At 43.4% G+C, this 22208-nt stretch overlaps 1 protein-coding gene across 2 annotated transcripts; it reads left to right on the top strand.

Annotated features, from left to right (window-relative positions):
• The first annotated feature begins 636 nt into the window (after positions 1-636).
• On the top strand, positions 637-16650 carry sfpq (splicing factor proline/glutamine-rich). 2 transcript variants are annotated; one of them, XR_013937075.1, is made up of 12 exons: positions 637-1765; positions 2316-2504; positions 2585-2886; positions 3004-3099; positions 3479-3675; positions 3819-3903; positions 4088-4199; positions 4301-4349; positions 4529-4617; positions 16066-16114; positions 16308-16423; positions 16523-16650. XR_013937075.1 is itself a non-coding variant. In XM_080516521.1 (10 exons), the coding sequence occupies exons 1-10, from the start codon at positions 761-763 to the stop codon at positions 7051-7053; spliced, it is 2235 nt and encodes a 744-aa protein (XP_080372647.1). In that variant the 5' UTR covers positions 637-760; the 3' UTR covers positions 7054-8155. The 2 variants fall into 2 exon arrangements, 1 of the variants encoding a protein (XP_080372647.1); XM_080516521.1 differs by lacking the exons at positions 16066-16114; positions 16308-16423; positions 16523-16650 and adding an exon at positions 6943-8155.
• Positions 16651-22208: the final 5558 nt, after the last annotated feature.

Raw genomic sequence — 22208 nt, 5'->3', positions numbered from 1 at the left:
CAAAAAGAAAGACATTGTCATCCAATAAAGAATGACTTAATAACTTAGCAACTCAATAGAAATTATATTCCTCCTGGTTTTTACAAAAAGAGTTTGGAATGTGGAACCACATGCAGTTTGTATGCACCATAAAGGATTTTAACCATTTGATGTGAGAGAACCAACCATGGCTTCAAAATTATATGACATCTGTCATAACTTTTAACTAATTGTGATCCCTTAACTTAATTTGTTATATTTTTCCACAGAAACACCGTCTGCTTCAGTTAATAGGAATAGGTTTCTTCCAAAGATAGTCAAATCCCTGCTTAACCAATTGATCTTTATTAATGTCTATTAACCAGTCATAAATGTTAACATTCTCTCTTTTAATAGCATTTTGTGAAATCAACATACTCAAATATTTTACTTCTTTTTCAACTTTCGTTGATGATATATTGTGGTGTTGCCATGTATGAATAGGCAGAATTTCACACAGGCTGGCTCCTTGTTCGCAGCTCGGTGCCGTTTGCGGCTGGGTCTTTGAAGACTCAAAGTTGACCCCGCCTCTCACGTGCTCAACCACGAACCAATCAGCTCCGCCGAGTGGAGGTAGGTGGAGCTCAATGTATCTGTTTGGATGAAGAAAGAAGAAATTGCAGCGAGCCGTTGGTCGCCATTTTGACGATTCGCTTTTACTGGTGGAAGTTGAGATAAACGCGTCATTACTTATTTTTTCCACCCCGACCTTTCGTGATTGTCTTCGCCGATCAAAGGATCAATGTCTCGCTTCAACAACAATCGTGGCGGCGTGGGTATGAATCACTTTCAGCAGCGAAGAGGCGGTGGACCCGGCGGCCCCATGCGTGGTGGCCTAATGGGAAACCCACATTTAAGGAATCATCCTTTCCAAAATCACAACCAGAACCGCAGAGGAGCGGCAAACAACTTCAACAGACCCCAGAATATCGGAGAACAGACGACCCCCCAGAAGCAACAGCAGAACCAGTCGCTCCCGATCACTTCTCCGCCGAGTCCCGGCCCGGCTCTCACCATGAAAGGCCCGATGCAGCAGCAGGGGAAACCGACACAGCCGGAGCAACCAAAACCGACAACCCCTACTCCGACCCCGGCCGTTCAGGTCAAGATTCAGTCCCCACAGCCGAAGCCTGTGACCCCTGCTCAACCCGAGCAGCCCACCAACACCCAGAACCAGCAGCTGAAGTCCCCGGTCGGCAACACGAACGGACAAAAGCAGCCTCCCCAACAAAGCCCCAAGCCCGGTCCACAACAGGGCCCCAAGCCCGGCCCTCAACAAATCCAGGGGCCCGGCCCTCAGCTAGGCCAGGGGCCCGGCCCTCAGCTAGGCCAGGGGCCCGGCCCTCAGCTAGGCCAGGGGCCCGGCCCTCAACAGGGCCTGGGGTCCGGTCCACAGCAGGGCCTGGGGTCCGGTCCACAGCAGGGCCCGAGGTCCGGTCCACAGCAGGGCCCGCGGTCTGGCCCACAGCAGGGCCCGCGGTCCGGTCTACAGCAGGGCCCGAGATCCGGTCTACAGCAGGGCCCGAGAGGTGGTCCACAACAGGGCATGAGATCCGGTCTTCAGCAGGGCCCACGATCCGGTCCTCAGCACGGTCCGAGATCCGGTCCTCAACACGGTCCGAGATCCGGTCCTCAAGGCCACAAACCTGGGCCTCAACACGGCCCGAAGTCGGGGCCGCCGATGGACAAATCCAGGCAGAACCCAGAGGCAGGGACATCGAGCGACGCAATGGACCAGGAACCCAAGGTTTGAATATTTTTATTATTATTTTTTTTTTTTTACCATTTTTGCCTGAGTTTTCTCAGCTTTGTTCTCTTTAGCTCATATTAGCTTCCGCTGCGCCGCAGCCACGCACCACATTAGCTTGTAGCTCCAGCGAGCGGCCATGTTGTGTCAACAGCAGCCTGGCAGGATGAACTGTCCTCAAACTGCGTGATCCGGTGTGATAAACAAACCCCACCACCCCCCAGTCGTTCTGAAACGTCGAGTTTGAAAATCTGCCTGAAAGTACTGAATTTGCAAATGTATGCCATGTTGGTTTATTACACATATAGTGCGGGCTGGGCCATCGGTGTAATTTATGTAACAACGAACTGTCCCGATTTTTGTTCAGTTTTCTTGCATTCACTTCACCTTTATATAGCACCAAATGCAACACAGTCATTTCTATGTGCTTTTAACAGAAATTCAGTAATCAAATCCACTGAGGCCACCGTATTTCAAAATTTCTATATTCTTCAATGTGTTCCACCGTTGCCCGTCTGTTCTGAGGAAAGTGTTGCTTCGTGTTAAACAGGAGTTCAAGGCGACACTCTCCATGTTGCTGAAGCCCGGTGAGAAGACCTACACCCAGCGCTGCCGCTTGTTCGTTGGTAACCTGCCCAATGACATTACAGAGGACCATTTCAGGAAGATTTTTGGCAAGTACGGAGAACCGAGCGAGGTCTTCATAAACAAAAGCAAGGGTTTTGGTTTCATCAGACTGGTAAGATATCTTGCTTGTGTTTTCATTCAGCTTCCAATGTGGTATTACTATTCTAAGCTCTTGTATTGATTTCTCCACAGGAATCCCGTGCGCTGGCTGAGATCGCCAAAGCGGAGTTGGATGACACACCAATGAAAGGCAGACCTCTGCGTGTTCGCTTTGCGACACACTCTGCGGCACTGTCTGTGAAAAATCTCTCACCGTTTGTTTCCAATGAGCTTTTGGAGGAAGCGTTCTCGCAGTTTGGGATGGTGGAGAGAGCCATCGTTATCGTGGATGATCGCGGGCGCTCCACAGGGAAGGGGATTGTGGAGTTTGCGTCCAGGCCTGCTGCCAGGAAGGCACTGGAACGCTGCAATGAGGGCGTCTTCCTCCTAACCACGTAAGAGTTTCAGTCACTGTTGACGCGTGTTTTGTTGAAAAGTGTCAGTTTGGGGTTATGTGCTTTACCGAGGAGGTGTCTGTAAGGCGTGGTTGTTTTTTTTGTTTGTCTCTTCAGATCACCCCGGCCTGTTATTGTTGAGCCACTGGAGCAGTTTGACAGTGAAGATGGTCTCCCAGAGAAACTGGCACAAAAGAATCCCAGATATCAGGCGTAAGTACATCGCTTTTTATCTTGTATCTTAATCTTTCCCTTCATCGTTGTGTCTGCTCCGTCTTTATACAGCAATTGCTTTTTTCTGGGTCGTTGTATTTAGAGTAGCAGATTGTATGAAAGTGGGGGGTGGGGTTGAGAAATCAATCTTTTGTCTGAGGCCACAGATGCTCGCTTGTGTCATTGAAGGTGGGGGCCCGGTCATCCATTATCCAAACTGGCCTGCTTCGGTCTATTACTATTTGAAAAATAAAATTCTATTGGGTTTTCATTTATAAGCGTTTTTTTTGGTGACGATTTTCTTCACATTGACTCATAATTTCTTGACATACTGTTAGAATCATTAGCACGTCAACATGGTGTGTTATTTGTTTTGTAGGGAGCGTGATGAGCCACCCCGCTTTGCGCGTCCCGGCACATTTGAGTTTGAGTACTCAAAGCGTTGGAAGTCCCTTGATGAAATGGAGAAGCAGCAGAGGCAGCAGGTGGAGAAAAACATGCAAGAGGCTCGCGAGAAGCTGGAGAGTGAGATGGATGATGCCTACCACGAGCACCAGGCCAACATGCTCCGACAAGGCAAGAGAGATCACACACACACACACACACACACACAGTTGTATGCTTTCTGTTTAACCCTTTACATTTAACTGAAGATGCACGCTATTGGGGTGTGGTGTTCAAGGATGGCGATTAAATGTTCGTTCTATTCATTTTGGCAGATCTGCTCAGACGCCAAGAGGAGCTCAGGCGCATGGAGGAGTTGCACAGTCAAGAGATGCAGAAGAGGAAGGAGATGCAGCTCCGGTATGTAATATTTCTTTACTATGACCCTCCACCCCCCTTTGTTTTATTGCACTCGAGTCCCTTTTGACTCTAGGGGGAATCAACTGACTTTCCCCAGCACCAATATGTAATTCGTCCTCCCCCCCGATTGACTTGGTAATATTGTTGATGTCAAATAACAAATAACATTGCCTTTCCTTCTTAGACAAGAGGAAGAGCGACGCAGGCGTGAAGAGGAGATGCTCCGGAAGAGGGAAATGGAAGAGCAGGTTCGCCGCCAGCGTGAGGAGAACTACAGAATGGGCAACTTCATGGATGTGAGTTTTTGTTTCCTGACGAGATTTCACTTGAAATACTTTCTTGGTGTAAGCACTGGCTCTTAAGTTTTTTTGTTGTTGTTTTGTTTTTTTTTAAACAGAGGGAGAGGGAAATGAGGATGCACCCCGGTGGGGCTATGGGCATGGGTGGTAAGTAGTGGTAATAGTTTAGTTGCAATTTATTTCTCAAAGACTTGATTGTGCTAAACATTAAGAGGTGGTAGTGTGAAGACCTTTACAACGATATCACCTGTACGACAACTTCATAGTAGGGTTTCCACAAGCAGACAGCATTCTAGTTTTAAACCAAACGTTGATATTTCTTTCAGATATGTCCTTTGGGTCCAACCAGAAGTTTGGGATGGGATTTGAAGGTCAGCAGGGACCAGCTGCTGCAGGCTTGATGGGCAACGAAATGGTAACGTATCCCACTTTTGGGAAGATTAGTAGTTATTGTCATTTGTTCGGCTTTGTTTTTTTTTTTTTGTTGTTGTTGTTGTTGTTGTTGGAAAGTCTCCCTGCTGATTTTGAACACGAAGGCCTCCTGGCTTAGCGAGATGTGAGGATGCCAGTTGTTCCTGCAGTCCTTTTTTGAATGGCTCGCTGATGGTTGACTGAGTCAGATATGCCGCCTGCCTGAAAACCTTTTCCTTCCATGGCAAGTGAAGCCCCCAGTTATTCCCAACTGACCATGACTGTTCTCCAGCTTGATAATCGTCAACCTGCACTAAACTGTCAGAAATTGCTCTTTAGTGTGTTTTTCCGAAAGTTTGACAGCAAACGTCCAGTGGCTCTGCTCACGTCATCACACAGTGTTTGTAGTGGACTCTATTGCAAGCCCTGTCTCTTGTGAGCTGGACAGGCACTTCTACTGACTGAGGGACGGACGGCATGAAGCAGCGTGTTTTTCTTATAATGTCGAAAGTGTGCATATCACCTTTTTTTTCGATCTCTGAAGGCACTTTCATCTGTTTGAGGAAACATTATGTTGCACACACACGGGTTATGTGCATTTATGGTCTGAAGGTGTGGAATCAAGTGTTAGAGCTCCCTTTGCGCTATAAGATGATTTCAGACATCAGGCAGGGGTGTACTTCATCTTCTGGACAAGCTTCACCTTCTCATCAGTTATTCTTTTTCCAACTGAGCGTTTCTAATTTGTTTAGTGCAGGATGACGACGAAAGCATTAGATTGGAACAGATTTGTGGGATAAAGCGTTGGGAAACTCACGGGCCGGTTAAACCTCTGTGATTTGTCTTCAGGGTTTTGTAGTTGGATACTGTGCAATGACCTCTCAATCTATACGATCTGTGATTCTGGTAGAGTTGTTGTATTAATGTCAGCTTTGCTCCCAGACTGAGCACAGTAATGTGCCAGTTCATCCAACTCGACTTTGTTTCTGATAAATTGTGCCCTACATTTTTATACCATTGATAATTTCGATAACGCTTTAGTCGTTCTTGACTTTCCACACCATTTGGTGCTTTAAATTCTCGTTTAAAAATAAATACACTTAATTCATTTAATTTAGTTGGCAACGTAGATTGCAGCAAAGTGGATTATCATAGTGTGAGCATTGACAGGCAGTATGTTTCTGTCACCACTGGATGTGAAATGTCCTCCAGTAGGCTCCTAGTACGACTGTTTCTCTTATCAGAGCCTTCCTCCTCTGCAATTAAGGCTTTGAGATGCTGAATTTTGTGGCTCTTCGTTTTTTTTTCCGGGATTTGTCTGAATGACCATTGTGATGACAAAAAGCATAAAGTGTTGTGGTTTACTGGAGAACAGTTGTTGACTGTTTTGTGTGATGATTGCTATGCCAGAAGTGCCAAGATATTCCATTTATGGCGAATATGTCACATTGGGATTTCTGGTCACAATCACATAGTTTAAAATTGGTTTTGTTTTCCTCCCCGTGTCATCAACCAAAGCTCGAAACTACAAAGTGTTTCTTGAAAGATGAACTTTTAAATCACATGAATGAAGACTGTTGTGTAATATTTTTTTTCAGCTTAGAACATTTTTTTACTTAGACTATTTAAAAAAAAAAAATACACTCTTTAAATTATTTATCCACACGAAATACTTCTATATTATGTGTAATTTTGATGATAAAAAGATTTTCCACGGTTGCCAGTATGCTGCATCGTGGAAATTCCAGGGCGTTTAATGTTTCTGTGATAGAGAAGCTCAGAAGTACATTTATAAACCATCCTCTCTATTCACGAAACTTGATATTTGACAAATAAATGCACTGTGCTCATTTGTAAGGGCTCATGAATTTTAATAACGAGACGAAATTAGACGGGAGGTATTTGTGCAACTCCCCCTTTCAGGCATGTTTTTGTGCCATATCGAACAGTTTCAGATTGTCCGTGTGGTCGGCATTCTTTGACGCTCGACCTTATGAGCAGTTCAGTTCAGGATAGACTTGGCATGTACTGGAGAAGAGACCACACTAGGTAGGCACTGACTAACGAAAGCATTACCCTTTCTTCCTTTTCTGTATGTTACCTGTGGCACCTGTGGACCTTCATAATGGAACGAACCTTTTCTCCGGATGTGCCTCCTGCTGGTTGTTTTGTAAATCTAAATCTTAAAACGAACCACCCATTGCTCCATTTGCCTTTTTTACACGCCTCCATGTGGACATGAACTGTGTGCTGTTGCACTGAACCCATCTCATACCACATTCCCCCCCACCCCTTCTTTTTACCTTCCCGGTAAATTGAATCCCCACAGCGCAATGAGCGCTTCAACCAGGGCGGCCCTAGGGGGATGGGTCCAGGTAACCCCGGATACGGCCGGGTCCGCGAGGAGTTTGAAGGTCCCGCTAAGAAACCTCGTTTTTAGAAGCTGCTTTGCGACGCTTCTCGCAACTCCCATTTGTATACATTCTCCAAAATGAACATGTTGAGTCATTTTTTTCTGTATTTAAGTTCAAAATGTTGCAACATTTTAGCAAATTTATTCATTTAATGACGTCAATATTTTCATTTTATTTTATTTTTTTTGTATTGTCTTTAGTATGAACGGAGCTCATCTCTGTGATTAGTGTTTCTAGTAGTTCAACTTGCCCATGTATTTTCTTTTCTAGATGTATAATTCTGTGAGTTATCGTGACGTGACAATTGTTCCATTTTCTCAATTTCTTAAGGCGTTGTTTTGTGCCAGATATTTGGACTCAAAGCATGTACTATTGCTATAATAAAGTCACATTGGTTGAATCCGGACACACCGTTTAGCTTTATTACTAAGATTAAAACGCGCACGATGCTACAATATCCAGCCGTTCTGAACAGTGGGCTGTTGGCACACGCGATGTGTACCATGATAGGTGTTAAAGGGTCTATGTGTCATCTTTCTCCTGACCTGTTTACTTCAGTGCTTTGTTTACCAAATAGTGGCGTACGTGACAAGGCCCACCAGAAACTCTTTTCCTAATAACTGCCTGTCAATAAGCTGTCTTGACCAATATGTTTTAAGTTCGAACCATGTTGGAAACACGTCTAACTTTATAGTCCGTGCAACTTTGAAGCTTGAGAATATTTGATCCCAAAACGAGACATTTTACTTTGTTCTTTTTTTACGGTGAATTATTTATTTTGAAACCCAGCGTGTCATTATGTGGATTCACCGACTGACTGACGTCGTTAATTCATTGGCATTCAGTCGCTCTTGCAGTTGTGCCTCAGGGCAGCAGAAATACTACCCATAGACCCTTTAAAAAAAAACAAAAAAACAATCTGTGCGTGTGTGTTTTCACGAGTTGAAAAACTCTGATCTCTAGAAAGATGTTCTGCCTCCAGTCCTCAAAACTGCTTGTGTGCATCTTCTGTGCATGATTGAAGATTAGTTTCTGTTTCACATATACAACAGTCCGAAATATAGCTTTGCTCTCACTCATTTACACCCCCACAGTGTAACCGATGGATATTAAAATGCGGTTATTTTTGCCAGCTCGTGAAGAAGGACTAGTTTTTAAAGTTTTTCCTCAAGATTTCTGTGTGACGCGTTTCATACGACACGTCTCTAAAAATCGAAGCGATCAAACCCAGAGTTTGCTTCTGGTGTGGCGCAAAGAGCAGTTGATCAGCCAGAAGGTACCACTTCGTGTCTGCTCACCTGATCGCTGGCATGTTGCAGACTCTTTAAACGTGACTTTTTGAGTTTGGAAAAAATGTGCTTGTGCAACTGGTCACTGTGTAATAATAAACAAGTTATTCAGTCCACAAAATGAACGCGAACAAAGACATGTTTTTTTCAGTTCTTGGTTTTATTATGAGTATGACGGAGGTCATGTTAATATTAATTGTAAAAAAAAAAAAAGAAAAAGACCAATGGAATGTCTTTGTAGAATGACAATACCATCATTCTGTTTGTTGACCAGATGAAGATCTGCTCTATCAATGATAAGGCGTCAGTTTGAATGTACATGGCTAAAAGTGTGCATTTTTAAATTACTGAGCATAGTTAAAACAAGCTTTCAAATTTCAGTGATGGAAATTGGCTCCAGACATTGATCAGGACTGACCTCGCAGGATGGCGTGTTACTTCAGTCATCATGCTGCATGTGACGCTGGTACAGCAGCGGCTTTTCACACACGTGGCTGATGGTTCTGCACCATTAAAGGAAACCAAAATGCGCTAACATGTTTACCAAGAGGCTCAATCCTTTTGTTTCTCAGGATTCTTTTTTTTATTTCATTTTTTTTGCTTGGTTGTTTGAGGCTATTATGAATAATCACGTCTTACTTGCCGGTGCCATTTGACCAGTGTTGTTTTTTCCATTTCAGCAGACACGTTTGTCATTTTTGTACTCGTATCACTATTGGAACGTTAAAACACTTGTCTAAAGAAGACGTGTAGCAAAGGAACTCTGATATCGTGTCCCCGCTGGACTGAAGAACACATACCAGAACCAGAACCTGGTCTTAATCGGCTTTGGCCACTGGGTTTTTCTGTATTTATGTCTTGACTGTAGAGTAATGAATGCTCCGTTCTCGGACAAGTTGCAGCATCCTGAACACTTTTTGAAGTCATATTGCTTATTTAGATCGTCCCACTGCTACCTAATTGGAATTAATTGCATCTTTGCATGATTAGAAGTAACGTGGCATCTTTATTCATCCAAAAAGAACCACGATAATGGGTCGACGTTTTCATAAAAGGAGATGCCTCCAAAAGTCAGTGTAAGTACTCGTCGGAATTGCAACTCTTGAAGCACATTGAACTGCATCGTCAGCTTTGCTGCTTTTCACGGCACTATTGTCACTGTTGTATTCTTCCTATTGAACTTCTATTTAGATTTACTTAAAGACATTTTCGGCACAGCAGTGTAATCCAATGATGTGCCACGCTCAATAGGTTACGAAGTCAACACACACATGTATACACACACACACATATACACACACACACAGATGAGACTCATTTCCTTCTATGAATCTGGCAAAGAAAAGAAAAGAAACTGATATGATATGAAGTGTTCATTTCAAATGTTACGTGTTTGTGTTGTGTACGTTCTTTCTTTAACAGGTCTGACCAACTTTAAAGCTTATGGGAGTGTGGAGGAAGTTGAGGCTTTGTCGTATGGACACTGGAGTGGTTTAGCCAAGAAACTCGAAAACTGATCTTGCGAAAATGAGAAACCCATTTCGACAACACAACCGTAGTTTTTGAATAGACGTTGTTTACAGTGGCTGTTGGCTGGGATTCTGATGAAGCTTCTTTTTTTTTTTCTTGAACCGGCAAATTTATTGATCCACACAGGTAAAAGACAAAACTTCCGAAAGCCGTGCCCAAAGAACTCTTATGGCAGTTCCTTCTTGAAACGTGTGTTTTCTCGCATGGGGGAGCTCCTTCTCCTAAAGTCTTCAATAAGAAGCTTTTTTTTTTAAGTGATTGGCTCCATCTAAAGTTAAACAGTCAACAACTCATTCATGTGGTAGTTTCTCATGTTTTAAATATTTTTTTGGATCCGTTTGTATTTTTTTGCAATGGAGCACTCGCGTCAAGCCACCTGCAAAAACCTTTATAGGTCATTCGTACGCAAGTGCTTCGGAAAGTTTTTTTTTAATGTAATTGATCCCATATATCTTAAGACAATACAACTACAGATTTACAAGTTTCTGTTGAAACGTTCAGCCATAAAGCCAGTACCCGCCGAGAAAATATTGGGGATTATCTCTGTGAGAGGCTGACAGTGGATTGCTTTTTCAGATTAAATCATAATATAAGCTGGGAATAGTAGTAAAAAATCTCGATTTCTGTTGAAGCCAAACAAACGTTCCAGACCGGAAAGGACACCCTCGTTATTTCTCACTTAGGTTTGTATGAAACTGAGAAACCTCTGGTTTATATTTCATCAATATTAAATGTTGAATATGGAATCATTAGATCAGTGTATTTAATTGAAAGAAATATTCAACATTGTTGTAGAATAGTACTGTAGATGGCCGCTGACATTAGGTGTAAACTTTAAAGCTTGTTATGTCATGTGTGTTTTGGTGTTGTGTACAATTTGTTTTTCTTTAACAGGTTTGACCGTCTATTAAGGTGTTGGACTATGAAAAGCAACTTTCCTAATCAAGACAATGGAAGTGTAGTATTCGTCTGGACTAGTTTCATTTGTATTGGAGCTGTGAAGCATCAACTGGCTTCCTTTTTAAAAACATGTTCCTTAATTGGTGTTTTCATAGCCGTTGGACTGGAGGTGACCATGTCAAGTGGTTTTCACATTTTAGATACTTGCTCTTTGCAAAGATTAATGACTGATTTATAAAAAGCTTATAAAAATGGACTCCTCCAGAATACTCTGGAGCTCCAGCTCTTTATTTCTACATGTGGAGCATTTGACACTGCAGAGAACATTGAAATGTTCTTTTTAAATGAGAGTGAAGGACAGACTGTATTACAACTCCTGAGACCTGGATGTTGATGAGCTCCACTGGGGGGGGGGGGGTACTGCAGTTCACCAAGTCCTCTCAGTAGACTGTAAGGATGAATTTCTACATTAAACATTGCCCACCAAAGATTTAAGTCATTGTACAACAGATGGCAGATGGTAATTCTTTAATGGACACGAGTTTAAATCTCTTCAGGCTGAAAGTGGAAAAACCTCTTCCACAGATTTGATCAGCTTGAGTTTGAAGCTCATGTTAAAGCACACATGTGACGCTAATGCAACAAGGGAACCGTCAGTTTTATTAGTCAACATTTATCAAATAGAAAGTGGCACATGGCACCAATACAGCGTTTATCTTTAAAGAAAAGAAAAAAAAAATGTCTTGGTTGATTTCGAGACGCTTCCAGTCATGCAGTCATTGGAAACGTTCTTCTCAGGGTGACAGGACCACTTTGTACAACCACACGTGAAATTAAAGCTTGCAAACTTGGGGCCCCCGTTTCCACGACAACCTTTTCAAGTGGGAAGTGAAATTTGGTTTTTTTTGCATTTTCCTTTCTGAAAAATTACAGTTAAACACTGGAAAAACACGCCGCCGGCGTCCCAGGGACACGGGGTGGAACTTCTGCTTTTTATAATGAAGCCACACGTAAGAACATTTACACTGTGAATGTTAACACATCGATAGTCCACGCCATGTTTACTTAAGCCTGATCAGTACTTTTAACCACGGAGGTGTTGCTCCCGTCGTCTCCTTTCCGTTGTCGTGTAAACGGGGCCTCGTTTTAAACAGGATCTTTATTTTCCGTCGGCAGCACCAGAGAGGTTTGAGCTTCCTTGAGGAGTAACGGTACCAATGTTCACAAGTTTGTAGGTTGTTTTTTTTTTGATAATTTTCCTTTTACATAAAGTTTTTGCTCCGCCAGAGCAACGGTCATGAAATGCTTCGTATTTTATTTTGAAGTCTGCTCTGGCTTTTGTGCAAGAATCACGACTGTCTGCTCTCAGCATTGACCAGTATGTGATTGCACATATAACAAATGCTGTACGGTAAAACGGCCTGGATTTTTTTTCCCCCTGCTGCCATGTAGAAGTGCGGCTGTTCTACTTTGGATTAGTCAATCAGATCTTTTTGTTTATTCTTTTTTAAAGCCTGATTTCAAATTCTTCCGTTTCTGAATCCAGCCTTGCCTATGAATGGTGAATGTTGTGTACCGTTACCCCACCCCCACCCCCCCCCCTGCCGACACACTTTAAGCTCCTCTGACGATACCTGCATGAAGGAAACGTGACTGGTTCTACACTCGGACAGACCCGAGGCAGGAGGTGCCACGCGCCTTACAGACGGGTGTGCTGTGCCTGTGTGGTTGTGCGTGTTTCATGTGTTTCGGGTAAATGAGGTGCAGTAGTTGCCGTCGGGGCTTGTCAAAGACACGCTGCCCAAAGTCAACGGTAGAAGCTCTTCCCTGCAGTTGGGTTACATTGACGATGAGTAGTTCTGCAGAAGTCAGTGGGACAGTAAAGCCTGGACTTGTTTGCACTGCAGCCAGAGGTATGCTTACACAGATCAGCTGAACAAGCAAGGTAAGTCTCCCATCCATGTTTATAATACCAGATGCACAGTTATCCCATAACTTTACTGCTCTGTTGTCCTTGTCGCTGCTCACGGTGACGTCTTGAGGGCTTCTGGCATCACACTGACAAAATAATGGCATCACAGTGCAGATCTCCTGTTCGGCTTCTTAATTTTTTCTTTTTTTGTGTGTGTGAGGGGAACTCTCGAGTGTGTACCATGTGTGTGTGTGTGTGTTTGTAGTACGTACTTTATCTTCACGCGTGCTTGACAACTAGTGTGTGGGTGGTTGAGTCACTGGATCAACCGTCAAGATGTCCGATGTGTGGAATACACCGCTCCAAGCACAATTCCTTTTTTTTTTTTTTTTTTTTCCCAGTTTTAACGGTGGAAAGTGTTTGTGCGTATTTGAAGGGAGACGTCTTCTCCAGTTGCACAAGACGAGTTCTTCAGTTCTGTGCCTTTTCATCTTGGATTGACTCTTTGGTTATTTTACAAAAGAAAATTCATATTTTGAAGTTACTTAAACTGTGAAAAAGCATAATTCCCGACAGTCACAAAGCCGCGAAGACGTTCTCAGGTCGTGTGGCGTTTTCTATTTTCTTTTCGACTTCACAAAGTTTACTCTTAAAAAAAAAAAAAATGGCTCCGCTGGAATTGATTCCGGCCGGACCATATTTATGTTGATAGTTTTAAGAACGCTCCCTCGCTGGTCCATTCAGAGGAGCTGCTCACCGCCTGTTTGTCCTGTAACCTGATAAAGTTGAGCTCACTGCCGCTGAGGATGTTATTTTAGCTTTACTGTGCCGCCTCCAGCAGCGTTTTAACTTGAAATGAGTGAAATATACTCGGTATATAAAGCATTATTGGGATGAAAATGCAGCCTTGCACTTTTTCAAAAACTTTAAAAGTAACAGCTGTGACCGTGTTTATCTGGGCAGACTGAGGTTTTGACAAAAGCCGCTGCGTTCAGCAGGTTTTGGAAAAAGCTGGACGTGGTGTCGACTGTCACCAAGTGTAAAATCAGCGGCGACCTTCCACGGCTGCATTTTGCCGCAGTGCCGTTCACCTCTGGGTCTCGTGTTGTGACACGTCTTGTCTTACCAAACCTGAGCGACTCCATAAAGTAATCCTCTTTTTTTTTTTGTTTTTCTCCCCACGCAGCTGCTTTTTTCACTGAAATGTGCATTTTACACTGGCCACTGCATTAGTGCCCAGTTATTACATGAAGAAATAGTTGTTGAACTATGAGTGTGGAGCTTTTTGGCAATCTGGGAGTTTTAGATTTTTTTTTTTAGCATTCAGAGTTTCCAAGTATTAAAATAATAGATTTACAAAGATCAATAAAGGGCAGTTGAGTTGTTAAGCGGTTTCACTTTAACATACACAAGGTCTGATGCTTGTTTTTTCTTTGACAAGTGAGCATTAGAAAGTGTAATATTTTACCATACCATATGTTATTTGTCGTACCATATTTTTAATAGTGTGGTCATTAAAATGCCGTATCTACCTGAAAAGCAGTCCAAACGTGTCGACGTGTTATTTTGGCACCGGGTCGGGAGTGTGTGAAGTCTGGCCGTACGGTCGGGGTTTGTCTGGGTGGGAAATTTAACGCCTCTTCAAATAAATGCTCAGTGCAGTCTTTTTTTTTGTACTTTGGAGTTTGTCTGGACAGTTGCTATTTATGTCTGGAGATTTTCCTCCTTTCAACACGTATGTTCACTTTAGCAGCTCTTGCACGTGACGGCGAGGCCCGATTAGATCCCAACCATATAATTAATAAACACGTTGAGTGTAGAAATGCAACTTTTGCTGACGTGCTTTTGTAGCACTGGCTTGTTAACAAAAGAAACCTGGGATTAAGCAAAACTGCCAATCTAATGTTATTTCCATTAAGTTTGCTCTTTCACTTATCTTTCAATAGCAAATGTCAAACTTTGTGGTTATTTAAAGGAGTCATCACCCGGACGTCACGTTTTTCCTTGTTAAAAACTGATTGTTGGACTTCAGTTGAAACTTGCCTGAAAATATGGAGGTGTTTTTTTTGCGGGGGGCTCTTTTTCCCCAAACCAGAATCTGGAGATTTTGTGCGAAATATAACTTTTAATATCAATAACTTTGAGTCCCATGTGATTTACACATGACCCTGTATTTCAGTTTTATACTCCAGGGTACGTTGGATTTGTAGACTGCTCCACGATCGTTTTATTTTATTTTTATTCCGTATGAGCAAAGGACTGCTTTGCTCATAACATCTAACATCTGTACCAGTGCAATTCTTGCATGTCCTGTCATGAGAGGAAGTTGCAGTATGAACAAGGGTCAGAACAAACTGTACTTTTTCCCACCCCGATTAATTCTTAAGAATTTATTTGAATACCAGGCGATGACTCCTTTAATGAATTCTGCTCTGAATGCAGATGTGTGAGACGATTGTCAGTCACCGACACTGACTATCCCTTCCTCTTATGTTTCAGTACATCTTGCTCTCATTCGTTCACTCCTATCGCTGCACCTGAACGCTGCATCGCGCCGGCGACGAGGCTCCACCGTGGCCTGATGCACTGTCTTATGACTGTTGTCGTGTCGTCTCAGGAGTTTTTCTCTTAAATGAAATCCGGAGTTCACGGTTCCTTACAGACTCTCGTGGTCGACAGAGGGTTGCACTGGGTTCAGCCACTGAAGGCTGTGGGGGTTCGTCCGTCTGCACTGTGATCCATGTTTAATAACGCCCTCAGTCCCGATTGGACACAATCTTGTTTCATGTCCTCTTTTTGAGTGTGATGCCAGAACGCCCCGCTTAGGCCTCCAGTGGCCGTATGTGAAAGGGCACCGCCCCCAAACTCAAGACTGACACTGAAAGAGACCCCGTGTACTGCTGGGCGACGTTATGGCGCAACTCCTCTCGGGGTCGTTCTGCAGTTAAACCCCCCGATGTGTCAGTATGAAGCTTCTTACGGCTCCGTAACAGACTCAACTCCTAACTTGCAAGGATTGTAAAAGATTTGAGTGTGGTTGTGATGAATTCCTCGTCCCCTCTGCAGTTTCTAAAAAAACAAAACAAAGTACATCAGCCTCCTGACATCGTTATCAGACACACCTCATACTCCAGCACTTCTGCTCACGTCGACACACACTTGAACCGACGTTCAGCCGTAATGCATGTTGACACGGTAAAGTCACAACCGTAACTTTCTTCTTACTCACACCGCAACACAAGTACAACAAACGCCTATACACAACGAACCACTGATGCACTGGCTGCCAGTTTTGCCTTTTAGGCGCAGCAGATCCATATACATGATGCATTTGTTTGTTTTTTTTATAAAAATAAACCTACTGAGCCGTCCACTGTCTGGCTCTCATTGTCTGTTTCTCATCGCAGGATCCTCAACTGATTGCTGGAGGCTGAGAATAAATGTTGGTGACCCAGGGTAAGATATGTGTTCATGATTGTGTGTGTGTTTACAATTAGTTTTTCCTTTTGCCAGTAAAACTTCCCCCTATTTCTCTTACTTTCACACACATTGCATGATGGTTTTAAATGTTATATCGTGGCCCTGTGCACACTATTGGAAACTTTGTGCTTGTAGATCCTGGTTAACAAATGGGCCTTTTATTTTCCAGGTTTAATGAAGACTGACTAACTGCCAAGGGTGCGGTCGTCACGGCGGCGGCGCTGCCCGATGCCTCCGGTGGCGTTTCGTCTGCAGTGAACATGTTCAGGCTCGGATGTCAAATGTGTGCGTACAGTTCTGTGGCTTATTTGGGAAGTAATACTGGGAAATAGTAACTTGTGGATTAATTTCAAAGTGTAATTTATTTTATTTTTTCCTGTTCAGGCTGACGGGTGTCGATGTAGTACCAGGAATCGTCCAGCAGAGGGCCGATGGGCTGCAGTCCAGAGTAGGGATGCACTGTTGCCTCTGCTTCAGACATTTAATAAAATTACAATAAAAAAAAAAATCTTTTTTTGTGTTTATTTTTCTTGCGAGGTCAGTGAGGCACGTAGAAACTTGTGCAAAGTAAATCTCTCTGTTAAAACTGGAGATGATTTTAATCCTCGCCGCTCTGGAGGAAGTACCTTAACGTCCTCCTTCACACCTCTGGATAAACTACCTGGCTGCTGACTTACCCCCGGTGCCGCGGCTCTCTGGCTCCTCGGGCCAGTCCAGTTACAATTAAAGGGTAAAGGTGCAATGTTTCCACCGCTCCGTCACTCTGCGGGGGTTGGCCGTCGGCCCTGGAGACGGTCCAGCCCAGAGACGGCGACACAATCCAGAGGAGCAGGTGGAATGTGGGTCGGGTTTGTGCATCTCACCTCGAGTCAACCCTGCATCAGAAAGATGTTAGTCGCTGAAATATCAGAAGAAGCAAAGTTCAAATTGGTTGGTCAGACAAGTCACTATAGCTACACTTGGACCAGTGTGTGAGAACATTAGTTCTCCTGGTGTTGATGGTCGAGGTCATAAAGTACTTTGCTTCAAGCATTGTCTGCTTTTAACTTTAATTTTCTTCAGTCATTAATACTTCAATTTTCTGCATTCTGCAAGAATTTCTGCATTAAGTGTCTTTAATTCCGGTTTCTCAACCGGGAGCATTACCGTGAAGTCTTCTATTAGTTTTAATCGATAAGAAGCCTCTATCGGGAGCAATAATAGAACCTTTGTTACTGTTGCTGACCAGCTGCCCCCTCCTCTGTAAGCTGAGCCTGGAGGAGGGAAAGGGAGAGAGGGACGGGAGGTAAAGTAGGTGGTATCCACCTGGCCCGCTCCGCTCCTGCAGTATTAATGAGCATCCATCATTGATGGCGTCCGCCGCCCACGGGAGTATCGGTACAATCCCCTTTGCGTTTCACCCCCCCTGCGGTGCGTACAGACAGCTCCGCGCTTTAATCCCCTTCTAGATTACATCCGTCTTCTGCAGCGACCATGCGGCCATTTCCAGGCTGCGCTTTATTGGCAGCGGCAGTTTATACCTGAGACTTGTGGTGGGACGGTTTTCTGGAGCGGAGATGAGTGGCGCCGCTCCGCCACCGGTTGTGCTCGGCCGGCGCTTGGACGTGGGGGGGTCGTGGCAGCAGACCTCCGGGCGTCGTCCCCCAGCCCCTGCAGAGGCCGGCCGGCCCACCCAGACCCCGCTGAGGCTGCCGTCTCTGGTCGCTGGACCCCGCAGGAGGAGCGGCTTGGCTCGTCTCAGGTGAGTTTTCCCGGCGCAGCACCTGGTCGCTGAGCAGAGCTGGAATTCTGGAAGTCATCGTGACCACAAGAAAGCAGCACCGTCAGTGGAGCTGGACTTTAGTTTCACAATGAATACAGTGAGTTGTGGTGTGTGACTCTGCAAGAGCTGGTATCGACCCGATATCAAGTAAACACTGGGCCAGTATCGCTGATGCCAATCTGATATCGATATACTTTTTTGATATTCAAGGTTGATACGAAATCCGGATGAATTTTCATGACTTTTTTTTTTTTTTTTTTTGTTCCTTTGAATTATTGTTCGTTGAACTTCGATCAGAACTTGAGAAAAGTTCAGAAAAACAGAAACAGAAAATACTTCTTTCTCCTAATAAAAAAATTTTGGTCAAACAACTGTGAAAACAAACCTATTTTCTCCCATATGTTGTAATGTCTGTTTTTTTTCATAAATAAACTGTACAAAACTATCACTCCAGAATAAATTTGAAGAAAACATCATTCCAGGTAGACGAACGGGAAAATACTAAGAAATCCAAGAATTGCTTCTAAACTTTAAAATCAAGTCACAATTCCAGTGAGAACAGTTTGTTGTTCCTCATAATCTGAAGTACTTTTGTAACTCGTAAACAACTTAAAAAAGGAAGTAAACTATTATATTTACCAGATGTGAATAGCAAAACGTATTACATTACATGTATTTTTTAATTCTACATCCTGCATCCCAATTGGTGTTTTTATAGCAAATAAAATATCTTTGCACTATATTTCAAATGTGATATTTTGAGCAGTGAGAGATGATGAGTTTTGTTCTGTTAAGATGAACACGAACCTTTCATTGTGACACGAACCACGAGAAGATCGGATCGGCCAATAAGAACAAATATTTCTTTTTGTAGACAAACGACTGCAGTGAAGATTCCAGTACAAATATTCTACTTTCACATGACTTTTTTTTTTTTACTTTATCACATGCTTCACACAAAGTGTTTTGTTTTTTCCCCAGTCGCCATTAAATTCTCTTTTGTCGACAAATAAAGGATGCCTGGATCTAATTGCCTCAGCTTCCTATAATACCCATCATGCACCTGGCCTACTGCGGCTGACAAGGTGATTAATCTGCTGTATGTCATCTCCGCCGTCTCCTCCATTCATTTCGGCAGAAGTAGCTGTCAAAGCGCAGGTTGAACGCTTGACTGGAATTACACCGTAATTGTTTCCTCTCTGCCGCGTCCCAGTTTGACGGCTTCATGTCGGCCACTTCAGCGCCGAGGGACACGTGTGTCATAAATCTCGGGCGTGGAAACTGATCCGTCGCCTGATGCGGCGCCCAGAGGTTTTGGCCGGCTTCACGGGAGAAACCTGACACACACACACACACACACACACACACACTTTGATTCTCAGACACGACCGCGCGCCAACACACACCTCCCTGGGTGTTCAGTAGAGTATTTGATGGCCTCCACTCACCCAAGCAACGCAGGTTTTGAATAACCATCACATGAATGAGGTGGAATTAAAAGCTTTGAACTCAATTTGGTTATAATGTAGGGAAAATACAATTCCTTTTGAATTCTATTCAATAAACAATATGTTTAACACCTAAATCTACTGTATAGTGAACCATTGGTGGTGTATGGAAAATAACTTTTTATTTATATATCCATGATTCTAAGAGGATAAGTTGTTTTAACTTTAATTATGCCTTGACAATTTTTAGACTGTAACACCAGCGATGGGTGGATATTTTATTAAACAAGGAGCCATAGTTAACATTGACGATAAATTCTTTAAACTTTGTCAATTGTTTGACTTGTTGTTTCAACAACAGTCAGTTTGACGTTAAATGTGTTGAAATGTCCGTCGATGTAGAGCAGCCGTACATTTGAAGGGTAGAAATTATTTGCTTCAAACTCTAGTTCTGCAAAAAACTAATCGCTTTAGCAGATCTAGTTATCTGAAAATACGTTGTATGCATGGGCCAGTAAGAATGGCTGCAGGTTCATTCATTTCAGGAATAAAACATATTTTAAATACATCATCTTGAATTTCTTTGAAAAAATTTTTTTATTTTGGCAGTTTCTCAATTCAGTGTCACATTAAAAGAGACGGTAACTTGGACATCTTCAAACTCTGAAATTATAGAAGTATGTTTATTGTTTAACATAAAATGTAACACAATTCATCCTGTCTTCTATTTGTTATGTGTCTACTTGGTGTGCTTGGTCTTGCATTTATATATATATATATACGCACGTCACAAAGTGAGTACCAACAAAGTAAAAGCCCACAAGCATGTGAGAGTGTCTCTGAAGTGTCCCAGTTGTCCCCTGCCGTCCCCCAGACTGCCCCATCACTCCGGAGCTGGATAAACGGTGTGATATCACAACGTGAGATCCTGAAAGTTGCTCTGTGGTTGAGCAACTTCAGGTCGTCGTGTGTGGAGCCTCGATGTCCGGCCAGTAATTGACGTCTTCCTTTGTGTCTTGGCAGCCTCAGCGAGCCGTCCCTCTTCATTCCCAACGAGAACCACCTGTTTGAAGGACTCTCCGGCAGCCGTCGCCCCGGCGATCTGAAGAAGCGCCAAGCGCCCCTCCTCTCGTTCAGCAAGTCGTCCACACTTTTCCCCAGCAAGGCCGTCCCCCGGCCGCTGACCGGCGGCCCCCATCAGCCGAAGCCCCAGCAGCTTCACGCCTTCATCCACTTCTCCCAGGGCGTGCGGCCGTGCACTCGGCCCAGACGACACTCGCACAACCCGGCCCCGGGCTCAGACGGGACGCGGGCCGACCCGCGGCCTTCGGCGGCGCCGCGGCGCAACTGTCCGTTTGAGGCGGCGCCTCTGTCGGTGGTCGGGACGCCGTGTCTCCTGAGCTGCAGCCGGCGCTCGCCTGCTGTCGGGGCGGCCGCCGGGGGGCCGGCTCGCACTCAGCTCCACGTCTTTCTGCCCAGCGAGACGGACGGAGACGAGGCCGACAGCGAGTCGGTGGACGAAGGCTTCATGGACGAGCTGGACAACAAGATCGGTGCTCTGAAGATCCACCAAAGGGCAGCGAAGTCGGCGTCCTACCGATCATAGATGAAAAGAGGGGAGGGAGATTGTCTTGTGTTTTTGTGATACAAGACGAACAGTAATGAACAGCGTCGGCGATATTATTATGTGTATTTCTGATCTGTGGCTGATTTAGTCATAAGATTAGTGAGATTACAAATTGATGAAACAAAAGGTGAGCAGAGGATTAGGGCCACTGTGGAAAAAACCCTGAGTTCTGAGTTTACTGTCAGAATTCTCACTTTTTTCTCAGAATTCCGAGTTTAAAAGTCATAATTCTGAGTTTAAAGTCATAATTCTGACTTTTTTTCTCAGAATTCTTACTTTTAAATTCAGAATTCTGACTTTTCTCAGAATTCTGAGTTAAAAGTCAGAATTATGACTTTAAACTCAGAATTATTACTTTTAATCTCGGAATTGTGACTTTTTTTCTCAGAATTCCTAGTTTTGAAGTCATAATTCTGAGTTTAAAGTCAGAATTCTGACTTTTTTCTCAGAATTCTTACTTTTAAACTCAGAATTCTGACTTTTTTCTCAGAATTCTGAGTTTAAAAGTCAGAGCTCAGGGTTATTTTCCACAGTGGCCCTAATCCTCTTCTGTACAGTGATGATGGGCATGCAGTCAATAAAAAATAAAAGACTTTCTTCTTTTTTAGATTGAAGTACATATATAGTTATAGCTTAGCAGTACAACTTCACACAAAAACGTCACTGCCTGGATTCAAACCTGGAGGTTGGCGCTGTGATGCAACGTGCTTCTGCTTGTTTACACCTTCCTGGATGCTGGAAAGAAAACTAGAAAATAAAAAACTTCAAAAGTCATTCAGAGCAACTTCTGTACAACGTTTTCATGACATTTGCTCAAACACAAGTGTCTTTTTTGTTTTGTATTCTTGTACAGGTACAATTTTATTGCTTCTCTTTTTTTTATTGATTTCAGAACTTCCTGCAAATCACAGATATTTTGGTAAAAAAGCATGTGTTATTGTAAAAATAATCATCAGTGTAGATAAACCTGGCTGTACTCTTGAAGGCAGGATGTGCTTTATATACGGTGTGTTTTTGGACAGTTGATTGAAAGCATGAAGGAAAAAAATGACAACAGTTCAAGTGTAGTAAGAAAAAAGAAATCTGAATATGCCTTTAAACAGTAACTGACATTATTTACCACAACATCACTGTGAAGTATTTACTAGTAATGTCCAAATTACTCATTAACCTCTCATTTGTTTCTGAGTTGTTTCTGGAGCTGAAAAAGAAAATCAGTTCAGTTGTGTGCGG

This window comes from Blennius ocellaris (genome assembly GCF_963422515.1).
Source record: "Blennius ocellaris genome assembly, chromosome: 20".
NCBI classification, from domain to species: Eukaryota; Metazoa; Chordata; class Actinopteri; order Blenniiformes; family Blenniidae; genus Blennius; species Blennius ocellaris.
This window is presented reverse-complemented; position numbering and strand designations above follow the sequence as displayed.

Excerpts from the sequence above, each read along its gene's own strand:
- sfpq (XM_080516521.1), top strand. The coding sequence starts at position 761 with ATGTCTCGCTTCAACAACAATCGTGGCGGCGTGGGTATGAATCACTTT. Across the intron at positions 1,766-2,315 it reads CAATGGACCAGGAACCCAAG|GAGTTCAAGGCGACACTCTC; the intron begins GTTTGAATATTT and ends CGTGTTAAACAG. Across the intron at positions 3,100-3,478 it reads AAGAATCCCAGATATCAGGC|GGAGCGTGATGAGCCACCCC; the intron begins GTAAGTACATCG and ends TTTGTTTTGTAG.